The sequence below is a fragment of the Haliotis rufescens genome, unplaced genomic scaffold (assembly GCF_023055435.1).
Source record: "Haliotis rufescens isolate VD_foot unplaced genomic scaffold, xgHalRufe1.0.p SCAF_1, whole genome shotgun sequence".
NCBI lineage: Eukaryota > Metazoa > Mollusca > Gastropoda > Lepetellida > Haliotidae > Haliotis > Haliotis rufescens.
Window position 1 is genome coordinate 22,536,885 of NW_025963779.1, and position 18,772 is coordinate 22,555,656.

Here is an 18,772-nt window from a genome sequence, read left to right on the forward strand (position 1 = left end):
TAAACAAGATAAAAGATGTGAAAAACACTTCCTTTTGTACTTTCCTAATTATAGTTATTATTATCATTTATAATGTACCTCTCATGTCTATAATTATAATTATTCCCTTATGTAGATAGTTTGTACCTGCTCTTTGAATGTGTTCTGTATAATAAAAAATTTTGATTCTTGAAAACTCTTGATTCTTGATTCACCATCTCCTAAATATCCATGTTCGACTGCCAATCCTCTGAGTGTGAGGACAGTTTAAGAAATGAATGAATTAATATTCTGATGTGAATTAAACTTTTAGAAAGATCATAAAACAGTCATTTGTATTTTTGCTCATTAACATCAGAATATGCCAACATGGTTCAAAAACAAAAACAGAAATACATAGTTGCTACCCTAGGGGACATATCAGTAATTAACTGATGCCAGACTTGTCCAGACACTCGGGATACAGCATGCTGCACATACACCCCAAGTTGTGCCCATAGACACAGCAAACATTGGCACCCAGTACTCTACCCTGCATATAGAAAACGCATACAGAGAGCATGGCAAACAGCAGTGTATACCACAAGTCATCAAGTAAGAAACCCACACTGAATAAGAACCATTAAAATGTTGATCATATAGCGCCATATTTAAACTGACACTTCCAAGGGATACAGTCTGTGTTCTGTGTGTACTCAGCATGCCATCTGATATATAGTTCCACCTCACCTATACAAAACCTGAATAAACTGTTTACACAAGAGTCAATCAGCAATCATTCCCCTACCCACCAAGAACATCGACCACGACTACACCATACATTGGTCAAGGGTTACACAGTGAACATCACGTACTACACAGTATGCAGTTAAACTTCACCCATGTTCAAATATATGACAATAATTGTTGAATGTATAGTTACAAGTTTGGAAGGAAGGCAAATAGTAACCAGTCAGCAGCCCCACCCCTGTGTATGTAGCTAAGGGCTCAAGATGCAACATGGTGACGACTGTGCATCATAACAACGGATTTTGAAAATTGAAGTGTCACTTAAAGTGTCATCCGAGGATTGCACATGTATAGTGGACTGCTTGATGGAGTACACAGCCAGGGGATACTACAGTAGGTCAGTGGTCAGCAGAACTTCCTTTTATGTGTGTTTATGTAGCTGGTGAACTGATGACTCAATTCTGTCACTGTCAACATTGTCAATATTGTCAAAGGAAAATATTCGTTTTTGGAGACTATTTCTGAAATGATACAGTAAGCGATACATTCATGTTTGGATGAAGTGCAAGTTATTTGTTCTATGGTAAAACTTAATCTGAATATACACCAGAAGAATTGTATTTCATGTGGTGATTTTCCTAAACCAATTTGCACAGGAATCAGTAAAAAGCAATCCAGGCTCGCAGGGTCAGAGATCATTAATAAGTAATACACTCTCTGGATATCACTTTTAAAATGACTGTTGCTTATCAAATTATTATTTTCACTTTATTATTTCTCTTAAATGCTCTTGAAATGAAAAGTTATAACAAAACTATAGACTAGGGATTAAGCAGTATTAAAAGATTCTAGAGGGTGCCCATAGAAGCAAACCTCAGTGACCCCTCGACCCACCTTAATTTCAAACACTGTGAAGTGTTGTTTTTTTTAAAAGTTTTAGTCTTGTGCTATACAACAAAACATAATACATAATATATATACAACTCGTTCAAGACAAATTTCACATATTATGTATCATAAAAGGTATAAAAAGGTTGGGCTTAACTCTTTCCTATCAGCAGCACAATTAGTGGAGTATGTGTTTAATATTCATGATCTGTTCAGCATTCATCACAGAAACTGGGAATATTACATCCCTTGTATAAAAGATCCCTTAGCATTGACAAATTGTTATATCAACATTCATCTGATAACAGGCCAACAAATCTAGTTCACAAACACCCTTTGTCTGAAGATAGAACATGTTATATTCAATTAAGAACTGACTTCAATATTTTTGTGTTTAAGGAGGTATAAATCTAGAAACCTGTGTGCACACTGTGTGACTACTTTTAGCAGATATATACAAAGTGGGCACAACAGTTTTTAAGTTTATGAGTCCATGATACAAATACATATTGCAGTCAATTGTTATAAATAAATAGATCAACAATAATAATAACACAGACTGCCTATTTATTCATTCTCACAAAAATAACTGTAGACAGCAATAAGAAAACAATGTTTAATCCTTGCAACGAACATGTCAAACAAATAAACTGCATTAATATTTTGAGCAAGAGTAAAATTTGTATTGCCACATAAAATCAGCCCACAGCAATATGTTTTTTGTTATTTTGCTTTTTGCATTGATCATTGCCAAGAACAGTTCTGTAGCTTCAACAAAGTTCACATTGCATGATTGGTTTGGTTGGTTGGTTTGTTGTTTAACGCCGCACTCAGCAATATTCCAGCTATATGACAGCGGTCTGTAAATAATCGAGTCTGGACCAGACAATCCAGTGATTAATATCATGAGCATTGATTCACGCAATTGGGATCGATGATATGCATCAACCAAGTCAGCGAGCCTGACCACCTGATCCTGTTAGTTGCCTTTTACGACAAGCATAGTCACCTTTTACGGCAAGCATGTGTTGCTGAAGACCTATTGTATATTATATTATATACATCTTCACAGGTCTCACATTGCATGAAGGAATGATACAAGTTTATATACCAATATCTACAACCAAATTGGTAGTTATGTGCAAAAACAAGCCGACACGGACAAAAGACATGATTCAATAAGCTCTTCTTCTACTTGTGTACCATATTGTTTTCTGTATTTGCTAATACCATAACTTATTATTTATACTTGCCTTCAACTTTGTGAAGGAATAAATAGCTTTGTCTTAACATCTTTGTTTGGATGGAAGTATGTTCCAAATTCTAATGAATGATGGAAAACACGACATTCAAGACATCTTGTAAACTGGAGTAAATTTATATATTTCTAAGATTTTGTTATTATTAGTGACAACAGTGTTTGGCAGCAACCAATTTAGATCTGAAAGAGTTTGGTTGTTGATGCTTCTCATTTGAAAGATTACCAAACTGGAAACCACTTTGAATCCAACATTTCTTTCCTTCAGTTAATTTTAACATGATATTTACAGCATGGGCAGCAACCAAACTAGTGTGGAGAAGACCAACATCACCAATGAAGCCGAGGCTAGAGGCAAGAAAGCTGTCAAGGATGAAGTGAACAAGAGAACAGGTCAGACGAACAAAAGCTCCCAAGCAGCTGGGAAAGAAAACACAACCAATCAGAAAGGTCAAACAGGGAAAGGAAGTACCTCAAACAATGCACAAGCATCTGGCAGAGGCAACCAGAAGAACCAGGTTGGAAAGGAAACAACTAATGGGTCCACAGCTCAAGCACCTGGGAAGCGAACAGCTAAAGGTACTGCACCACAGGCAACTGGGAAGGGAGGAACAGCTAATCAAAAGGGTCAAACAGGAAAGGGACCGACTGGTACTTCACAGAAGTCAGGCAAAGGTACTACAGCTAATCAGAAAGAGCATTTTAGAGAGGAGGAAACACAGGCTAAAAAGGGAAATGTCATCAACCAATCAACACCCCGAAATGGCGCTTCCAATGATTCCAATCCAAAAGGACAGACAGGAAAAGCAACCAATGCACAGTATGGCAAAGGCGGCTCAAAAACACCCAGAAATGCCCCTGGTAAGGCCAATAATAACAAAAGTGGTAATAGATATGAAACAAAGGTTGATGAAATTCTCGATGATTTACCTTATGGACAAGACAAGAAAAAGCAGATGAGCCCAAACAGTAAGTCTGGACCCCAACCAGGTAGAAGCGACAGTCCATTATTTGATAGATTCAATAAGGATGCTAGAGACCAGAAGGGGAGGTTTCCTGATATCAATGAAAACAATTACGTCAGTTCAAGAGATATGAAAGAGAAGCATGATAAGAACAGAAGCCCCAGTCCTAATTCCTTGAACCAGAATACAAGACTAACCTCGAATGATGATAGGAAAGGAAGGGATGACAGTCCCAGAAGAGGATCAAATGCTAGTCTTCGTAGGGATTATAGTCCAGACCGACAAGATGACTACAGGAACGATGGACGAGATGACAACAGAAAAGAAAATGGACAATATGAATACAGAAGAGATGGCAGTCCAGGCAGGGAAAGTCCAACTTTTGACCAATACAAGGACAAAATCGAAACTAAGACACGTGGAAGACGAGAAATGCTTGCAAGATCTTCAGAGAGGATGAACATGTATGATGATGATGATGATGAAGATGACACTAATGATGACAAGTCTTCTCAAACATCAAGGGGTAATTACAACAATACTATTTTCATGATATATTTTTCAAAACATGGTTTCACAGTAACAAGTGAAGTTAATGTGATGAAATCTTGTGACTATAATTCAAACAGTGATCAGGACCATTTAATTTAGTACTCAAACCCAGACCTTCAGGCTGACAAAACAAACACCTTAACCGCTTGGCTACCCCACCACCCCTCATGTATAAGAAAGTATTCTTTGGTTTATCACACTATAAATCTCTTATTTCACATTTTCAGTGCAACGAGAGAAAATTGAAACTCATCTGAGATCTAGTAGAGTTCCCGAGACAAAAGTGAGAGGCCTTGCATTACGTCTTTCGCAAGTATATTCTGGACAAACAGATCAGACTCCCCGTACATTTGAAGGACAGAAAACTGAAAGACTACTACGAAAAATCATTCATAATGGCCTTGATCCGATTGTGAATGGGTCAAAGGGTAAGACAAATCTGGACCGGTTTGAGAACGATCCTGAGGGCTTGGCTCAGAAGGTGTCGGAGATGGTACATCAAGTGGAGATGGACCTTCAGGACTGCAAGACTGGACTCAACATTGTAGAGGACAATGAGGATGAGGAAGAGGAGGAAAGGGGCAGGAGAACATCAAGAGATGCGAGTCCTCATAAAAAGGTAGGATATCTGAATACTATACAGGTGTTTATACGTCTTTGCTTTATGCGACCATCACCCGCCCTGTTTAGAAATAAGAGTAAACATGTGTTGTCACTGTCATAGAGCCACTTGTTTTCAAAACTGAACATTTGTTCAATGAAACATCTGTGTAGGATGCAAAACTTTATTCATATCTTAGATTTATGTAATACTGGTACAATGATTGAATCAAAATTGAACAGGGCAAAGGAAAAGGTGGAAATCAAACAAGTCGAGGGAAGAATGGCCCTGGCAATAAGACAAACCGAGAAGGTCAGAAGACAAAGAAGGAATCTGGACGAGAGATTCGTCAAAAGCCTGGGCAACCAGCTGCTCTAGTGATCCAGGACGGGATACGAGAGCTGCAGACTCAGCATGATATCCTCCAGGTACATACGTAGTGCACTGTTTTAATATCAACTTAAAGCTCAGATTAAGAAGATATGATTAATGGATCAAAACCTACTTCACCCTGTCCCATTTGTTGTCATAACAGAGAGGCAGCCTGCAAGTTTATGCATATGCTGTAATCAGCATCATTAGACCAAGATACCATTTGTAATCATACCTGGAACAGCAAAACCAGTTACTAATAGCATCCATTTACACTATTGGGGTTTGAATAAGTGAGAACACTTGGACAAAGCCTGAGTCAAGTAATATTTCTGTCTGTCTGGCTGATATATCATAGCCAATATATTAACATTATAAACCATTAAAATGTTCCCATAACATCAGTTCGGACTCAATATATCAAATTAACGCAATGTTTTACATCACAAGGGTAAATATGAGCATCTGCTGAATGAGAGGAACATGCTACAATCAGATGACAACGAGAACAAGGAAATGGTGGGGACATTCTTCCAGGAAAACAGGAAGCTGGAGCAGGACCTGAAGAAGGTGGAGCAGGAGTCAGGATACCTCAACCAGACTCTAGGCAAGGTGAGACAACCAGACTCTAGGCAAGGTGAGACAACCAGACACTTGGCTAGGTGAGACAACCAGACTCTAGGCAAGGTGAGACAACCAGACTCTAGGCAAGGTGAGACAACCAGACTTTAGGCAAGGTGAGACAACCAGACACTTGGCAAGGTGAGACAACCAGACTCTAGGCAAGGTGAGACAACCAGACACTTGGCTAGGTGAGACAACCAGACTCTAGGCAAGGTGAGACAACCAGACTCTAGGCAAGGTGAGACAACCAGTTTCTAGGCAAGGTGAGACAACCAGACACTTGGCTAGGTGAGACAACCAGTTTCTAGGCAAGGTGAGACAACCAGACACTTGGCAAGATGAGACAACCAGACACTTGGCTAGGTGAGACGACCAGACTCTAGGCAAGGTGAGACAACCAGACTCTAGGCAAGGTGAGACAACCAGACTCTAGGCAAGGTGAGACAACCAGACACTTGGCAAGGTGAGACAACCAGACATTGGGCTAGGTGAGACAACCAGACACTTGGCAAGGTGAGACAACCAGACATTGGGCTAGGTGAGACAACCAGACACTTGGCAAGGTGAGACAACCAGACACTTGGCTAGGTGAGACAACCAGACACTTGTCTATGTGAGACAACCAGACTCTAGGCAAGGTGAGACAACCAGACACTTGGCAAGGTGAGACAACTAGACACTTGGCAAGGTGAAACAACCAGACACTTGGCAAGGTGAGACAGCCAGACACTTGGCAAGGTGAGACAACCAGACACTTGGCAAAGTGAGACAACCAGTTTCTAGGCAAGGTGAGACAACCAGACACTTGGCAAGATGAGACAACCAGACATTGGGCTAGGTGAGACAACCAGACTCTAGGTAAGGTGAGACAACCAGACTCTAGGCAAGGTGAGACAACCAGACACTTGGCAAGGTGAGACAACCAGACTTTAGGCAAGGTGAGACAACCAGACACTTGGCAAGGTGAGACAACCAGACATTGGGCTAGGTGAGACAACCAGACACTTGGCAAGGTGAGACAACCAGACACTTGGCTAGGTGAGACAACCAGACACTTGTCTAGGTGAGACAACCAGACTCTAGGCAAGGTGAGACAACCAGACACTTGGCAAGGTGAGACAACTAGACACTTGGCAAGGTGAGACAACCAGACACTTGGCAAGGTGAGACAGCCAGACACTTGGCAAGGTGAGACAACCAGACACTTGGCAAGGTGAGACAACCAGACATTGGGCTAGGTGAGACAACCAGACACTTGGCAAGGTGAGACAACCAGACACTTGTCAAGGTGAGACAACCAGACACTTGGCAAGGTGAGTCAACCAGACTCTAGGCAAGGTGAGACAACCAGACACTTGGCAAGGTGAGACAACCAGACATTGGGCTAGGTGAGACAACCAGACACTTGGCAAGGTGAGACAACCACACACTTGGCAAGGTGAGACAACCAGACTCTAGGCAAGGTGAGACAACCAGACATCGGGCTAGGTGAGACAATCAATTACTGGGCTAGGTGAGACTTGGCAAGGTGAGACAACCACACACTTGGCAAGGTGAGACAACCAGACACTTGGCAAGGTGAGACAACCACACACTTGGCAAGGTGAGACAACCAGACTCTAGGCAAGGTGAGACAACCAGACATCGGGCTAGGTGAGACAACCAGACACTTGGCAAGGTGAGACAACCAGACACTTGGCAAGGTGAGACAACCACACACTTGGCAAGGTGAGACAACCAGACTCTAGGCAAGGTGAGACAACCAGACAATGGGCTAGGTGAGACAATCAATTACCCGGTACTGGGCTGACTAGGTGAGTCAACCAGACAATGGGTTAGGTGAGTCAACCAGACAATGGGCTACGTGAGACAATTAATTACTGGGCTAGGTGAGTCAACCAGACTCTAGGCAAGGTGAGACAATCAATTACCCGGTACTGGGCTGACTAGGTGAGTCAATCAGACACTGGGTTAGGTGAGTCAACCAGACACTGGGCTAGGTGAGACAACCAGACACTTGGCAAGGTGAGACTGTAAGTGAATCTTACAGGGATTCATGAAAGTCGATGCTTCAATTTTGTTTCAATTTTTTTCTTTTTCATGTAAAAGAGAAAATGAATACAAGATGACAAGCAATAATATATTCAAATACTGATCGTTAGCATTAAACCAAACCCACCAACTCACCATATCACTGTAATGCTAGTTCAGAGTCATGCTTTTATTCTTAACCTATGTTTATCCTACACAGGTGAAGTCTGAGGAGCAGAAACTACGCACAACACTGAAGACAGTTGATGAAGAGAGGACTTTGCTCAGGTCGGAGAACAAGGAGGTTGTTGGAACACTGAAGGGATTGACTCGGGAACTCAACAAACTTCAAGACGAAAATGTTCAGTTGATGTCAGAGAACACCTCAATGCGTAGTGATGTCCGACGCCTGCAGGAGCCAGACAAGAAGATGGTCGGCCAGGTCAGCAGCGTACAACATAGCTCCAACTTGTTGTTAGACAGACAGGCTTGTAACTAGGGGGTAACAACTATCGGAACTGTCAATCAGGGCCATTGCCAATGCCCTACTACTCAATATCAACACATTGATGGAAAATATCAACAGCAGACATCAATACATTTTTACAATACTGATAATTAAAACCCTTTGCATTACATATAACAAAATCTTTTTTTGTACTCACAGTAGAGTGTTAGGCAGGACACATCCCACTAAAGTCGGAGCAATCCCAGGAATGTGCTATTAAGGTGCTTGTATTTCTTGCTTGGTTTACTGATCCACCAAACACAAAATTCAGCATTGGGGAAAAAAACAACTGAAGTTCCAGTATATCTGTTTTTCATTACTGTTAAGTCTGATGATCACACTTAAAAAAGACACATGTTGTATGACCCTTTAATAGTCAAACTAAGCATGAGATGCTGCAATGATTACTATTCATAGTTTTGCCTGGACATGTGTTTGACTGATAAAAGAGAAGGCCTCAGGTTTTGACATAATTGGAATAGTTGGAAATTAAAGATATAGTCATCATACTATTAATTGCAAAACTCCTACAGTGAGTTTTGATATGATTCTTCATTTCTGCTTGCCATCATCTTAATGTCCAAAATTTGAACACCATAAGAGAGAATGGTGCAATGCAGGATATAAATCTTTATGATAACTATGCAGAGACTTCTATCTTATCTCTATTAAGGAATACATCATTCTGAACAAGGGACATAGATGTGTGAAGTTTTCAAGGTTAAGTATTGCAACTGTGAAACACTCTTGACCATCAACAGGACAGAAAGTTCCAAAAAATAAACAACAATCATGAACAAAGTGAAAGCCTTTAATCAACTAGGATGTACAAACTATGGGTTGGAAAAATGTATGTCAGTAGTCAACTTCAAGTATAACAGAATCAAAGGGGCTTCTAATATGAATTAGTTATCTCAGATTATGTCCTTTTCACATGAACACCCTTGTGGGGAATCTGGATTAGACTAGATACCCAGCATTCTATGCTGGCCACAAAGAGGCGCCCACATGGAACAGATGGTCAGGCTTGGTTACTTGGTAGATTGCAGGTCATCAGTGTGGATCGTTGCTCACAATATTGATCACAAACGAATAATCAATCATATACCACAGATCAGCAATAAATACATGTTTTTAAAATAGATACTTTGCAATATCACACATCAGTTACCTCAGTTCACAGAAGTACAAGAATCTGGACACTGAAATGGTTTTACTGAATACAAAATATTGCATCCAATACAGATAACAATTAAGAATGGATGCAAATGATAATCACTGCAAGTTCCATTGGACTCAAAAGAGTGTGGATATTGGAATGATGGAACTAAATTGAAACACGTAAATTTGATTTATCTGATAATTCTGTTTGGATAAGAAATACAATTAATGTTCGTACAGTCCATGTCAGATAAAAGCATTACAGGTACATAGTTTTATTTTATTTCCTGTTCAAGACCCCAAAATTTCATTACCGAGAGTTCCTGGGACTCGCATATATGTATATATGGACCTTGGTAAATCCCTGCAAAGGTCACTGATTTAAGAACAATATGACATACGCTGCTGACATCATCTCCTATCTTCCCACTACAGATACAGCAGCTGACGCAGGAGGCAAAGGAGTTGAAGACCCAGACACGGCGTCTGGAGGGGGAGAAGGGGGCCTTGAGGGCCAGTCTACAGAGGATGGAGGCCACGCTGGACACTGTCCAGACTGAGAAGAAGGAACTGATGCATCACAGGGACACAGTACTCCGTGAGAAGAAGAAGCTGGAGGCCATGAGCAAGAAGTTCTTCAACTCAGGCTCATTGTTTGACTAGGGATGGGTGCCAGGCAAGACTGATGGTTCAGACGTCGGCTCATGACACAGGCCATTAACTAGTAGCTGGGATACAATGAGTGCAGCCATACATGGTGGCCCCTGTTGTGGTGTAGCAAGAACAATGCATAAATCAGTCTAAAATATTATCCATTCACTCACTGTTTAATTAGACTGGCTGTACTTATTAAACAACAATAATACAGTTAAGGAAGAAAAAAGAATTGGTTCTCAGGCAATGTTTTCCTAAACAAGTGGCCTCCTCAGTGCCTAAGCTGCATGAAAGAGTAGGGGGTCCGTAGATACAGATCCAGACACTGTTGTAACAAGCCTCAAGGACCTCAGGGCCCTAGGATCCCCTGTAATTTCAGACACTGCCTATTTACTATGTGAATAATTGTGCAAAGACAGAAGGTTTTTTCCTGTTTCTGTATCTTGTTTTAGTATGGAAGGTGGGAGGAGAGCACTATGCTGGCCAGTAGCGGCCCTGGAGGGAGGACGCAAAGCCCTCCATTGGCCTAGCATGCAGGAGATTTGGGTGTAGGCAATGCCAGTCCACGATTGTTCTCACAAACCATGAGTGATTATATAGACTTGTGGTAGCCTGCTGCATTGGTTATATCCTCTTGAGTGTTTACAGTATACGTGTATATCCCTCAGCAGGATTACTTGATGTGAAAACCAGCAAACTTTGTGGCCTTTACAAGTCGTAGAGGTCACTACGCTGGGATGTAGTTCTGTGGCTGGATGGCAGCCACCAACCCTTCTCCCACTTTGTATAAAAGGAGTCTTTGACATCTTTGTCGATTTCGTAGTCTCCAGTAATGAATCTGGCTGCTTACCGCTGTACTTTTTCGAGTTTCTCTATGTCCTTATGGGTACAGGGATCCCACACAGTCACTCCATATTACATGATTGATCTAATCACTAACGAAATATACATGTATATACATTTCGTCACATTTAAAACATATACCTCCAGCTTTGAACCCATTGCTCTAAACTTACCAGGTCTTTGTACAATCTCTGATGGTCCTTTAGGGATCTAATAGATCGGTAGAGCACACAAAAAAGGCTTAATACCTGAGAACCAAAAATATGTTTTTTAACCTTAGGGTGACTGCACATTCAGACTAACTGTACATTTTCAAGTACATTGATGAAGAAACAAACTTAACTCATTACAAATACAGTAAATCTTGAAATTAACGCAAGCGTGAATTAAATGCAATAAATGTCAGTGGTCTTTGCTCGCATTACTGAACTTCGCATTTATGTCTCCAAAATGACTATCAACAATAAGACGGCCTCACTGCACACTTTCGATAGCAGAAATACCAACTTGAATATAAACACAAACACGATTTATTGAGCACTGACTGACTGATATAGGAGATTTAACATGCGCTTTCCGACTGTAGCGTATTTCGCACACGGTTATTGAGCAGCAGTTGTAACTGGTTTATAACAATGTCATTAAAAGAATAGGAATTACAGAATAGGCATCCGGTGAGTTATCACTCCTGGTGTCAAGAGTTCTACCCACTCGTGTCAAGTTTGTTGACACCTTCTCTGCATACCAATCAGTGAACTGTTGTTGGTTCCATTATTTTTATTGCCTTTGAACTTCCTTAATGCCAGTCAACAGAGTAAACATATAAACTGTGTGTTGTTTTTTAGGAAAACGCTGTTTATTGTTTTTACAGAAGTGCTCTACTCAGTGCTAATAAGTGGTGCTATTTGCTGTTTGATTGGATTAAGGTAAGGATATGTATTATTCCACTGGATATTGGGTGGGGGAGTCGCATTGATATTGAGTCACATTTCTGGCTAGGGGTGAGCAGTTGTATTAATTTGGAGACGCATTAATTTCCAGATTTACAGTAGGTGATGGTTTTGGCATTATTAGCAAATTCTGAACTGATTTCTAAGATCTTTGGACGGCATTTAGAAGTGGAACACATAAGGTGGAGAATATATGGATGTCAACTTCTTTATTATGAGGAACACCCTGATTTCTAAGAAACTTGACATTCCTATTTCGATGTATTCGAGAAAGACCACAAAAAGAAGTTCTCTGAGTGACAATTACTCCTCTGTCACAGAGAACAGAGAGGCCTAGCTGCCAGTGGGACTCTGCTGCCATGATGAATAACACATACAACTGAATGTCTTGGAAACAGCAACACAAACTGTATCTTCACCTTATCTGGGGAAATGGGTTATTTCTACCTGTACATGCATATATATATACTATTACTGTGTGAATTATAGAAGCATTGTTATAGAAATCAGATATTGTATAACTATGTTCATGGTGGATCCATTGGGTGGTGTTATAATCATGCTTCTTACACAATGTAGAACAAAGCTGATAAATTGTTATATTGACAAAGTATGCCTGCATCCTCCAACAATGTTACTGTAATGAGGCTTGGATATTTGAGGCAGCTTAGAAATTGGCACTAGTCCCATAGTCCTTGCCAAACTACCCAATGGTTAAAGTATCATATGGACTGGTAGAAGTTTGCCCTTTTAAAGGGTTTTGCTGTATGTTATCATTATGAGGACTAGTGGACTAAAACTGTTAGTTTTTATCAGTTTGCGGCATTTGAAGATATCCAGTTGGGTTTTTATGAGTCCACAAGACCCTCATTTCCACATCCTCCCCTCCCCCTCACAGTCTCATAAAGTTAAACGGTGTGTCTTCCTGAACATGGAAACGCCACATATCTCAATATTTTCTTCTTAAAATAAAGAATACCAGAATTCCTGGGTAGGTGATCACTGCTGCTTGACCCCAGGCAGATGATGAATCACTTTACATGTACCTAAGATGTGCAGTTTTTCTGCCACCTGAAAGTCTTGTCTATACCAATCTACATCTATTTAGCGAAGGCTTCTGAAAGAAACAGGTCCTCAACCATGTAACACTCCACAAGGACAACTACATATAAGTAAAGACATTTCACTGTCTCCACCTCACACTGAAGACATCATCTTAAACACTGTTAAAGATCCATATGTAATAGATATGAAAAGTTCTTGTAATAATTTTTTTCAAGATATAATGGTTTATTTTAGATAAACATTTTTAGTCAAATTGCCGAAAAACAAAATAAATACCACACAAAACATATTCCTTTATTTATTTGTTTCTTGTTTAACGCCACACTCAGCAATTAGAATTCCAATAGTCATTATGTAATAATATATATCTGTCACTCATGTTTGATTGACAGGTGGCAATAGGTTAACTGTTTGACACAAATTGAAGTGTTAGTACAATCTTGTTTAGGACAACGATGTTGAGTGCAAATAGTGATGCAAGAACAAACTTGTATCTTTTTGCAGTCATTCCATTCTCACAAAGTTTGAGCCTTGTTCCCCGTGGTTCTTAAGAATAACACTCATAACAAACTTTTCTTCTAAAATGTGATTTTTTGAATATTGTTTTAAAAACAATTTTCAATAAAACCACAAGATGTCTATATAAGAAGAAACACTGCACACAAAATTTCAGCTTCATCAGTCAAGCAGTGCTCGCATTCAATCTCAAAACTGGAATGTACGATCTTGGTGAATACACGTTGGCTGAAGAATGAGCAAAGTGAACTTTGGTTGACCAATGTAAGCACATGTTAAGTGATTGTCCTCATATTTTCGGTTGACCAGAGCTGCTCGTACCTACTGAACCCCTCGGGTGCAGAACTCTGGGAAGCAGCCTCCAAGTGACATCATTGCTAGAGTTAATTAGTTCTGTTGATTGATTCAATCAAGAATAAAAGCATTCTAATGACAGTAATGAAGCAACTAGGCTTTTGTAATATGCAGGGATAATTCTAGGGTGGGGCCTTGTGCTTTTAGCCCCTAAATTTAAAAGGCCCATATTTTCAAATACAATGGGGCATTTTAACATTGTGCTGCATGAGTATACATCTGGCATATTTGAAATTTTCACATGAAGGGCCCATGTCAGAAAATTGCTAGAATGAACCCTGAATATGTATGTGTTCTGACATGCATCAGGTAAATTCAACTCTTGATTGTGCATTTTTTTAAAACAAGAATGAAGTTATGATGTTGATTGTGCATCTCTTTTTGGTGTTCTACAAGTTATTTTGAATGTTCATGTCGTCTTACATGCATTATATGGAAAACGTACAATATCAGCTTTGTCAAGAAATAAAACACTTGTTAACCCATCATAGTTTTGTTTTATCATATTAATTCATAAAGTTACATTTAATTCAGCAATCTAGATGACATAGAAATCTGATTCTAGCAAAGAGTTAATTCCCTTGACTCAAGCGTAGTGAACGATAAGGATTGAAGACGTGTGGATTTGTATAATAATAATAATAATACATGATATCCTTGGAAAAAGGCTGACACCACAATATCAAAAATATGCACATGCTGTTACATTTACATCGTACAGGATGGTGATGCTTTGAATTCAAGCTACATTTACCAGCAAAGCCGCTTGTCCATTCTAGAACAGTGCCAGCACACATGGCCACTTCACAATTTGCAGATAACACTGCATATATATGTTTCAAATATCATATTAACTCGTGAAACACCACTTCAAAGATAAAGTTATCATCGGTTGACCTGTTGCAGTTGAATAGGTCAAATGTGGCATTTTCTGCTATTCATTTAACAGAAGGAGATCACATGACAAGCAGAAGTATCTTTAGGGAATGCTGATATTCAAACAAAACTAATCTTGACAGTCATATTTACTTTCCATCCTTATCAAATGTAACTGTTTAGGTTGTTTGATGGTTATGTAAGTGAAATTTGGAATCAAATTTAAGACTGTACAAATTCCTTAATGTGAGGCATGTAACAGCTAAGCCGAGGCTATTCTTGGTATTATCTACTGTAAATCTTGAAATTGACGCGACCGTGAATTAAATGCGAAAAATGCGAGTGGTCTTGGCTCGCATTATTAAACATCGCATTTATATCAACAATAAGACATTTTGTTTAGCAGAAATACCAACTTAGACATACGCTGAAAACAAACAACTATGTTTTCCACATCACTGTTTATTGAGCAGCGCTTGTAACAAGTATATAAACAATGTCATTCAAACACTAACTACATCATGTGAATTGTCACTGCTGGGGTCATGACAAGAGTTCTACTCACTTATGTCATCACTGATCACACCTGCAAGTCCAGACAGACACCACCCACGCAACACAGTGTCTTTGTTCTTTGCGACTGCGTCAAAGGCCATCATGAGCCAGAGCGCATGCATTGCTTTAGCGGATGTACACTACTCAGCGCTAATAAGCAGTTCTATTTGGTGTGTGATTGGATTAATGTAAGGTTGGATTAAGGTGAGGATTCTCCGGTAAACCTGACAGAGGACATTTTCTTTAGATAACATATCCACTGATGCTTGAGAGGAAGGGGTTTCGCATTCATATTGAGTCACATTTTTGGCAAGGGGCCAGCGTTCGCATTCTTTTGGAGACGCATTAATTTCACGATTTACAGTATGTTGTAATCACATGTTGTTTGTTCAATGAAAACAGCTTACCAGACATGAGAGGGAGATGTGTGAAAATTTCATTCGGATTAGAGAGAGTCAATTAGATGATAAATTGGTCCTTTGTCCTATAATTATGGTCAGGAATTAAACAGATTTTAGTTATGATAATTGAATGTTGTAAATTTAGGACCGTCAATGGTCTGGTTTTGACTGAGATCCAGATTGGTCAGGGCCTGGTTTAGACATATTCGACTGTACATATATGTTATTCGGAAAACCACATACATGCTGCATATCAAATGCAGAAAATGAAATTTTCAATATGGCCGCTATAGTGGCCATGTTTAAAGTCAGATAAAATTCTTTGACTAATTTTAGAGACACCATAGCTGGACTCATGTGGATCATGCAAGGTTTCAGCTGCACAGGCCTTGTAGATGTAGAAAATGCGAAGTAATGACGGACAACAGACAGACATTTTAACACAACACATTTGATATGATTTTGTCTCTACTTACCATTTTTCTCCAGTCTCTCCTGGCTGTTACTCAAGTGCTGGAAGTGTACTGTCATAGATCGTAGCTTTTGTTCAAGGGCAGATAACTCTCCCAGCTGCTGATCCGATGAGCTGAGATGAGACTGCAGCTTGTGCTCTTGTTCTCGCAGGTTTTTCTCCAGAGAATACTTGGACAGCTGGAAAAACAATATAGCCTAAATCCTTATACGCGAAGATGAATCTCTTGCTCATGTCCTTCTTCACACTGGAGTGAGTATGGTTTTACACCGCTTTTAGCAATATTCCAACAATGGGCTTCACACATTGTACCTACACGGTGAATAGAAACCAGGGCCTGCAGCATGAGGAGTGAACACTTTAACCACTAGGTTACCCCACCACTCCTTTTCATACTGGATATTAGGGCTGCAACGAATACACTATGAGGCGAATACGATTCGTATCATGAATATAGGGTAAGGAATACGAATATTAATTCACAAATACAATAACAAGTCAGCAGTTGATGTATTATTTGTCATATTCAGCATGTTCAGTGAGGCAACAACAACCACATAAATTATTTGACATGGTTTGGGTTAATTTTTTTAATATATTATTAAATATATTATTCATTTATATACTGCACTTATCCAGGTACTAGATAACAACAATGACCAGTGACCACAATACTGTCAAATTAAATAGTATAAGCGTGTTGTCTTTTGAAGAAATCTATGCATAAAATATGTTCTTATGGGTATTTTGTTTATGTAAATGCATATGCTTGCATATTCATAAATATTCGATTCTAGTGGCCACGAATAACGAATTCATGAATGGATATGGTTCGATTCACCAAATATGCGAGTGAATTGTAACAGCCCTACTGGATATTCTCTGTAGACACAGAGTGTAGATGAAGATATCGTCCATATACTACTGTTAGTTATTGATAATTCAACTTCACATTAAAGACCCGTGAAGATGCGGGTTAGAATAGGTCTTCAGCAACCAATGCTTGACGTAAAAGGCGGCTATGCTAGTCATGAGAGGCAACTAACGGGTCGGGTGGTCAGGCTCGATGACTTGGTTGACACATGTCATCATATCCCTATTGCATGGATAGATGCTCATGATGTCAATCACTGGATTGTCTGGTCCCGACTCGATCATTTACAGACTGCTGTCATATAGCTGAGTGTGGCATTAAACAATCAATAAACAAACAAAACACATTAAACAAATTGTAACATTACTTCATACACACAAAACTGTTCCACCATGTCAAATCTATAACAATGTAAGCACCCATTTCCCTGTTACCTGTAGTGACCGGACACTGTCTTTCAAGGTCTCTGTTTCTTTCTCACCACACTTTCTGTAGATTTTTAGTTGTTTCTGAAAAAGAATCACTTTTTAATATATATATTTCTTTTAAATATATATCTACCCACCACCAAAAGAAACACGAAATATAGAAACATATTGAGAAGTATGTACGTTAAGAGATGTTTCGAGTGTGTACCAATTAATGACAACACTAACAATCAGTCAAGTGTTACCAGAGTGTCTTCATTATCATGATATGGTGAGTTCTAAACTATACACGGTACTCCTGCAAGAGACAAATGGTGCATCTCGAGTCATGGATCTATGATGCCACATGTGATGCGTTCATGAGCATCGGTTCACACAACATACCAGTATATTCCTTTGTGCATCAAACAAATCTAATATCTCTTAAATATGAGTAAGTCTTCATATATTTACCAACATATATGCAGGGATAATTCTAGGGTGGGGCCTTGTGCTTTTAACCCCAAAACTTGAAAAAAGGCCCACATTTTTAAAGGCTAGAGGGCAATTACTGTCAGAAACACTTATCCTGATGCATACTCACACTAAATATTAGTATAATATAAAGTGAAGTAATGATTAGAAATAATCTTTGTGAGATGCTATCAGTGGGTGCCTATAAACCAATTGCAATGTTTAGTCAACAACCCTTGCATCATGGCAAACGCTCACGGTCGAGGTGGTCTGTACAAGACGGTGGCAAAATGAGACCAAGGAAGAACTAGCAAAGACAACTGGAACATGCTCTCAACATGGTTGACGTTCCAAGTCGCTACTGGAGTACCTGGACAATGTGTATCATTTAACCAGCTACTGAACACATCATTAAAAGTCTTTATGGAAGATGACATAACATGTTCAAATAAATATAGAATAAAGTTATGTATATGTATAAAATAAAATAAATGTCATAACCAATGTGGGGTTTTTTAAATTTATTTATAAATTATGAAATAAATGTCAATCTAAATGTCATATATATGAACAAATGTTGTAATGTTCATTGTTTTTAGTGATCTAATGTGGGATATAACAAATGTTATATTTGGGATAATACATTATTAGTATAGTACAGAT

At 39.3% G+C, this 18,772-nt stretch overlaps 2 protein-coding genes across 3 annotated transcripts in view; one reads left to right on the forward strand and one right to left on the reverse strand.

Moving 5' to 3' along the window:
• The window catches only part of LOC124131710 (coiled-coil domain-containing protein 73-like), a 156,654-nt gene that overhangs the window by 131,075 nt on the left and 6,807 nt on the right, over positions 1 to 18,772 (reverse strand). For both annotated transcript variants that reach the window (XM_048393298.1, XM_048393304.1), the window contains exons 5-6: positions 17,663 to 17,737; positions 16,359 to 16,533 (exon numbers count right to left, since the gene is read on the reverse strand). In XM_048393298.1, coding sequence (XP_048249255.1) covers positions 16,359 to 16,533; positions 17,663 to 17,737 — 250 coding nt within the window. The remainder of the gene's footprint in view (positions 1 to 16,358; positions 16,534 to 17,662; positions 17,738 to 18,772) is intronic.
• On the forward strand, positions 756 to 11,604 carry LOC124131579 (putative uncharacterized protein DDB_G0286901). Its single transcript, XM_046494933.2, has 7 exons — positions 756 to 1,105; positions 3,147 to 4,345; positions 4,599 to 4,990; positions 5,215 to 5,400; positions 5,795 to 5,956; positions 8,220 to 8,441; positions 10,104 to 11,604. The coding sequence occupies exons 1-7, from the start codon at positions 1,074 to 1,076 to the stop codon at positions 10,329 to 10,331; spliced, it is 2,421 nt and encodes an 806-aa protein (XP_046350889.2). The 5' UTR covers positions 756 to 1,073; the 3' UTR covers positions 10,332 to 11,604.